This window comes from Lygodium microphyllum, chromosome 20, assembly GCF_053477565.2.
Source record: "Lygodium microphyllum isolate KBCC chromosome 20, Lygodium_microphyllum_v1.1.10, whole genome shotgun sequence".
NCBI lineage: Eukaryota > Viridiplantae > Streptophyta > Polypodiopsida > Schizaeales > Lygodiaceae > Lygodium > Lygodium microphyllum.
Genome location: NC_141154.1, coordinates 16,472,277 through 16,479,156, shown reverse-complemented (window position 1 = coordinate 16,479,156; position 6,880 = coordinate 16,472,277). Strand labels below are relative to the sequence as shown.

The 6,880-nt window shown below is 41.0% G+C and overlaps 1 protein-coding gene across 1 annotated transcript; it reads left to right on the top strand.

Annotated features, from left to right (window-relative positions):
• On the top strand, positions 1–6,389 carry LOC148018701 (beta-galactosidase 6-like). The gene is made up of 18 exons (XM_087660940.1): positions 1–377; positions 1,219–1,314; positions 1,609–1,721; positions 1,821–1,887; positions 1,990–2,082; positions 2,423–2,566; positions 2,657–2,742; positions 2,874–2,979; positions 3,101–3,307; positions 3,445–3,609; positions 3,703–3,902; positions 3,989–4,092; positions 4,183–4,292; positions 4,422–4,535; positions 4,634–4,744; positions 4,911–5,122; positions 5,329–5,605; positions 5,855–6,389. The coding sequence occupies exons 1-18, from the start codon at positions 141–143 to the stop codon at positions 5,966–5,968; spliced, it is 2,556 nt and encodes an 851-aa protein (XP_087517066.1). The 5' UTR covers positions 1–140; the 3' UTR covers positions 5,969–6,389.
• The last annotated feature ends 491 nt before the right edge of the window (positions 6,390–6,880 follow it).

The following is a 6,880-nucleotide window of genomic DNA, read 5'->3' as shown; positions in this document are numbered from 1 at the left end:
TCTGCTTTTTGTTCGGTACAAGCAAAAGCTGGCGCTCTCTCTCTCTCTCTCTCGATAAAACCACAACGATGGAGGAAGAAGCAGCGCCCGGAAGAAGAAGAAGCAGCAGCCGCAAGAAGACATAAGACCGTAATTAATCCATGGACGTTATAACAATGCAGGCATCATCAATTCGCCATGTCGGGCTCGTGGTGATCCTGACGTTACTGCTCGCATCTTCATCGTCATCGTCATCTGCTGCTCCTTCATCATCGTCTTCTTCTTCTTCCTCAGATGTATCAAGAAGCGTGTCTTATGACAGCCGAGCTCTCCTCATTGATGGCCAGCGACAGCTTCTCATCTCAGCCTCCATCCATTATCCCCGCAGTACCCCTGAGGTACCACTTCGACTTCTTCAATTCTTTTATCGATATAGACAATTTCACTTCTCAGTTATCTGATTGTCACACTCTACTAGCTAGCATTGTCTTCATGTTGAACGAGTTCAGTGTACATCAACTCTTATAGGTTAATCTTAGTGCAATTCAAGTCATGTAGATTAATCTCACTGGGAATTGATAGACTAATCTCAGTGCAATTCAACAGTCATGTAGATTCATCTCACTGTAATTCACCTCATGTCGATTAATCTGAGTGTACCCAACTCATACAGATTAATCTTAGGCACCCATCAGTTATCTTATTACAAACTACTAGCTAGCATTGTCTTCACGTAGAATCAGCTCAGTGTACCTTCACTCATATAGCTTTAGGTCAGTGTATATCAACTCGTATGCATTAATCTCAGTGTACATCAACGACTCATAAGGTTAGTCTGGGCGTATTTCAACGTGTATAGACTCATCTCAGTGTAATTCAACTCATACAGATTAATCTCGTGCAGCTCACATCGACCCATATAGTGTACATTACCTCATATAGATTAATTATAGTCTACATCAATTCACATAGATTAATCTTGGTGTACATCAACTCATGTGTCAGGAATGACAATATTTAGCCCCTTTTCTGGTGATACACGCTTCAAAATTGAAGTGCAATTTTCAAGTTGATGCTTTTTTATATCAGCGTCCAAAGAGGATCTCATATACATAAACAGGATAGATGCTTGCAATTCATCATTGCCTTTCATACAGATAAACACAGACTTACAATTCATCAGCAAATCTGATATAAAATATGAATGGATCGATTTTTGGTTTTATGCATTATATGCAGATGTGGCCAGACCTCATCTCCAAAGCCAAAGATGGTGGAGTGGACGTTATAGAGAGCTATATTTTCTGGAATGCGCATGAGCCACAGCAAGGAAAGGTATGTGGAGACCTTTTCATACTGATGCCATGAGAATCTGTTTCTGTTGCAAGAATTTATGCAAGATACAATTCCAGTTCTGTATATGGCACACAGGTAGCACATTCAGAGTTCTCACATGCGCGTGTATTGCACATAAGTAGCATGCAGGCAGGCATCGCTGCCGTGCCTCTGTCATACACAGCTTATAGTGTGAATAGGATTAGGCCTATAAAATCAAGAAATTTAACAGACTTCAGGATTTTCTCCCGCACGTTCAGAAGCATTAGTTATAACACTTGATCTGTTTCACAGTATGATTTCGAAGGACGACTAGACTTTATCCAGTTTATCAAAGAGACCCAAAAGGCTGGTTTATACTTTCATCTTCGCATTGGACCATACGCGTGTGCAGAGTGGAACTATGGGTAACCAACTGTACTTGGAACTGTTCTTTCTTTAAAGAGGAGGCAAGCTCAATACCTATATGCATCTGAACAGCACTGACTAATGGACCTTTCTTGCAGAGGCTTTCCAGCATGGTTGCACTTCCTTCCTGGGATCAAGTTCAGAACTGATAACGCAGTTTTTAAGGTAGAGCAAATAATTGAAGTTATAAATGGGAGCATGCATCAAGGGCAACGAGTTCTTTCAGTGAATCAGCTGATTATTGGAATGTCGGATTGTTTTGCACAGGCTGAAATGGAGAGAATCACAAGAAAGATTGTGGACATGCTAAGAGAGCATAAATTATTCTATTGGCAAGGAGGGCCTGTCATCTTACTTCAGGTCTCTTTTGCTTGCTTTTGGAACCAATATCACCTGTGATTCTGCACAAGAAGATTTGTTGATTCATCATGAAAAGAAAAACAACACATTGATCATCCCTCAAAGAAAACACAGTAAAATGCCCAGGGCATTGACCAGAGACAAGAGTTTGCCCATTGTTTCCTTTCAGTTTTCATAACATAGCATAACTGCATGCTTTACTTAGTATAGATTATACGAATCTTTGCAATAACTTAACAAGTTTCAATCAGCTCTGACTAGAATTGTTGCACTCTCCATTAAATCTTGGATGCATTAAAGTTTCCCAAGTCTCTTATTACTGGATCTTGTTCAATCACAGATTGAGAATGAGTATGGTAACGTACAGAAGCCTTATGGAATTCCTGGCAAGAGATATATGCATTGGGCAGCAGGAATGGCTGTTGGCCTTGACACAAAAGTACCATGGGTGATGTGCCAACAGAAAGATGCCCCTCATTCAGTTGTAAGTATTATCCCTCTACTTCCCAGCATATTTTCATTTGCCAGTACAATAGATGCTCATTGAGACATTCTTATAATTATCTATTTGCAGATCAACACATGCAATGGATTTTACTGTGATACATTCAAGCCAAACTCCCCAAAGCCCAAAATGTGGACTGAGAATTGGACTGGATGGTAGGTTCTTGGAACTTGTTGATTAGATTACAGCCTGACAAAGGCAGCATGTAGTGTATTGAAGGACGTGCAACTTCTTGATCAAGTTATTGAGTTGAGGCACCAGCTTACACAACCAATGGCATGTGCAGGTTTCTCAACTTCGGTGGCTTACAACCTCATCGGCCCGTTGAAGACATTGCATTTTCTGTGGCACGGTTTTTCCAGAAAGGGGGAACATTTCAAAACTACTACATGGTAGCACTTCATTCCAGTTATGACCTTATACTACAGCTTATAATAGGCTATTTGAAGCTATATTCTTCTATGACTTCTATGATTTGATACTGATATATGTCTGAGCTCTTCACGATTTCAGTATCATGGCGGAACCAACTTTGGGCGTTCAGCTGGTGGGCCATTCATAGCAACAAGTTATGATTACGATGCACCTATAGATGAATATGGTTTGCTGAGGCAGCCAAAGTGGGGTCATTTGAAAGAACTGCACAAAGCCCTCAAACTTTGTGAAAAAGCTCTTCTCTTTGGTGAAGTAAACAACTTCTCATTGGGTCCATTACAAGAGGTAGATCTTTTGGTTCTCGATTGTAGTCAGTCTCTGTGTTAGCCTTGACAGAAAGCTAAACATGTTGCATGAAATTTGTCTGTTCCTTAGTTTTGTTCTCACTGAATGGGCTGACACAAGTGATTGCAATTACACAGGGAACTGTATACCAGACGAAAGAGAATGAATGCTCAGCCTTTCTTTCAAATAGAGATCCTCATCGAGCTGCAAAGGTTGATTTCCGAGGCCAAGTGTATGAACTTCCAGCTTGGTCAGTCAGTATATTGCCAGATTGCAAAACAATGATTTTCAACACTGCAAAGGTGAGTAAATTCATGAAATTTTGACATATACAGAAACAATTGGGGCTTCAGTTGCTTTCATCCAAGCTATTAATCTAACTGTGTATCCAACAGGTGAAGGAGCAGACTACAATTATGAATATGGCACCTGTAGATCAAAAGAATGTTGTGCCAGACTCAAAGCCATCACTGGCATGGAAATCCTACAAAGAACCAGTTGGGGCATGGGGAACCAATGCTTTCAAGCACACAGGCTTGAGAGATCAAATGAATACAACCAGAGATGTAACAGATTACATGTGGTACACGAAAAGGTAGCTCCTTAAATTGTCTAATACAACATCTCTCTATTTTTTGACATTTCAGTCACTCACTAGGTTGCGTCTGACTTTGTCTACAGCATTGATATTGATCGTGGATTCCTAGAGAATGCTACAAGAGCAAGCATGTCAATCAAGTCGTTAGGACATAGCATGCTCATTTTTATAAATGGACAACTTTCAGGTAATGATTATTTTCAACATGTATGTCCTTCCCTGCAATTAGTTTTCGCTTTGCCTAATAGACTAACACTGAAGAATTTGGAACGGTCAGGACAAGGTTATGGAAGCTATGACAATGCAGGTTTTCAGCTTCAACTACCTTTGCAGCTGAAAGAAGGAGAAAATGAAATCGCCCTCCTAAGCACCACAGTTGGGTTGCAGGTGCTATTACTTGAACACATTTTGACACTGAACTGATTTTCTGAAACATATTTTATTTTCTCAATGTGTTGCTTTGTGCATTAGTTCTCTGTTTTGATCTCAAGACTAACAGATTTTACATCGATGCAGAATTATGGCTCCTTCTTTGATAAGGCAGGTACAGGCGTTGATGGACCTCTTGCACTAATAGAAGTTAAAGGGCGTGGGAGATTTGACCTGTCATCTCTGGAATGGACATACCAGGTTAGAAAAGCAAATACAGGAAACCACAAAGTCACAACTACATTGAACAGTCTCAGCTCTAGTGAATCATGACTTACTTAAGCTGGTTTGATATACAGATTGGACTGGAAGGTGAATCATTGAGACTCTACTCTGATGTGGATACAACAAATGTTGCCTGGAACTCGGATCAAATGCCACCAAAATATCAGCCAATGATATGGTACAAGGTAAGGATAAAGTCTAATTATAGATGGACCTAGTTAGGAAGATGAAAAGCCATAACGGTAATCTAAGACTTCAGCATAGTATATCATGCTTTAGTGTATAAGTATCTTTCTTTGTCTAATATTTACTTTGTGATGGAAGCTTACCTTTGGAATCTGATGGCTGTAGACAACATTCAACTCTCCACCTGGAGATGACCCTGTGGCACTTGACCTTATGAGCATGGGCAAAGGTCATGCTTGGGTGAATGGCAGAGGAGTTGGTCGCTATTGGCTCAACTTCTTGTCTTCAAACCTGGGATGTTATGCTAAATGTGACTATCGAGGCAAATATGACCCAACTAAGTGCACCCAGAACTGTGGCCAACCATCTCAGCGCTGGTCTCTCTCTCTCTCTCTCTCTCTCTCTCTCTCTCTCTCTCTCTCTCTCTCTCTCTCTCTCTCTCTCTCTCTCTCTCTCTCTCTCTCTCTCTCTCTCTCTCTCTCTCTCTCTCTCTCTCCTACCCCCCAGAAAAAAAACCTTTTTGTTGTTATAACATGTGCTTCTTTAGCCTCCTACTAACATGAACTGTTTGTTCACTGTATAGGTACCACATTCCTAGGTCTTGGCTAAAACCCTCCGGGAACCAGCTGGTCTTACTGGAAGAGATCGGTGGAGATCCAACCAAAGTTTCATTTGTGACAAGGTCCCCAGTAACAATCTGTGCTCATGTCTCAGAACGACCTGCATTGGAACTTCAGTGTGGACAGCATCAAAGGATTTCTTCTGTAGATTTTGTAAGCTACGGAAATCCTGGAGGATCATGCCAGAACTTCTGGAGGGGAACCTGTGATGCCAAGGGAGCCATGGATGTTGTGAAGAAGGTAAAGCTGTCAATGGCTTCTACTCCTCTCTCTCTCTCTCTCGATATATATATGTGTGTGTTCAAATAAGTTGCAAGATGACTACTCTAAATGATAGAAGTTCTATTGTAATCATCACTCAACTTGCTATAGGTTGCAAGCTGAGATAATTCCTTCAGATAAAGGAAATTCCATTGGGAAACACACTCATTATGTTACTATTAGTTTGAAGGCAAGCCCTTAGTGACAATTTCACCCTTGTTTTTACAGGCTTGTGAAGGGAAAGAACACTGCTCAGTGGTGATTGCAGAGGTGAGCCTGGGGGAAGATCCTTGCCCAGGTGTGACTAAGAGTCTAGCCATTGAAGCCACATGCTCTCTCTGAAGGAGCAGCCAAATCAATGCGAGGTATCAAGCATAATAACATATGTATAGACCAACCACCTCAACCCCAATCGAAAGACTTGGGCCATGGAAGCTACATGCTCTTTTCCAAGGACTGGAGCATCAAAGCATACCAACCACCTGCAACCACATCCTTCATACCTTAATTCTTTTTCAAGGCAAGACCCATCCATCCTTAAGTGTTGCTGCCGTTGTATCACTTTGATGACTTGTACAAACAATTAAAATTCCTATTAAGTCTACATTACGCGAAGAAATAGGAAAAAAAGAGCAGAAAATGTAATTTCTACACTCAAACAAGAAGATTTGAATGTAGATACTCCAGAAGCTCCACTCCCCATGTGGTCTCAGGAGGATAACTTTTTAAACATGCATAATGTTTCAAGGACTATGGCTCCAATTATATCTTATGAAAGAGTCGGGTTCACTCCCATGCATTGTAACTCAATAGGTGAGTGGCCCCCAACAATTGTGAGGTTATAGCCATATAGAGATTCTATTCAGTTTAGTAGGAAAATGTCCAATTAACCTAAGGTGCATGCATAAATCCAAGAAGGGTCGATAAAGGGCACAAAGGAGAATAGGTTGCCCAACTTTTGGTGGAAACCATGACCCAAACCCTACATCTAAAAATCAAAAAGTGAATGGTAGAGCTTATTCTTGTGTGTGCAATCTTAAGAGAGAGAGGCATCTCTTAGTTCTAGTGTATCCTCTTGGGGGGGGAGGAGAGAGAGAATGCACATATGTGAGTGTCTGTATGTGTGGATGAGTGAGGGCCTAGTGGAAGAAGCTTTTCTCTATGTCCACCATTTCCTTCTTCTTCTCTTCATTCCCCTCATCATGGGGAATTTCTCGAGCAATATGGAAGCTATGGAGTAGTGATTTCACTCAA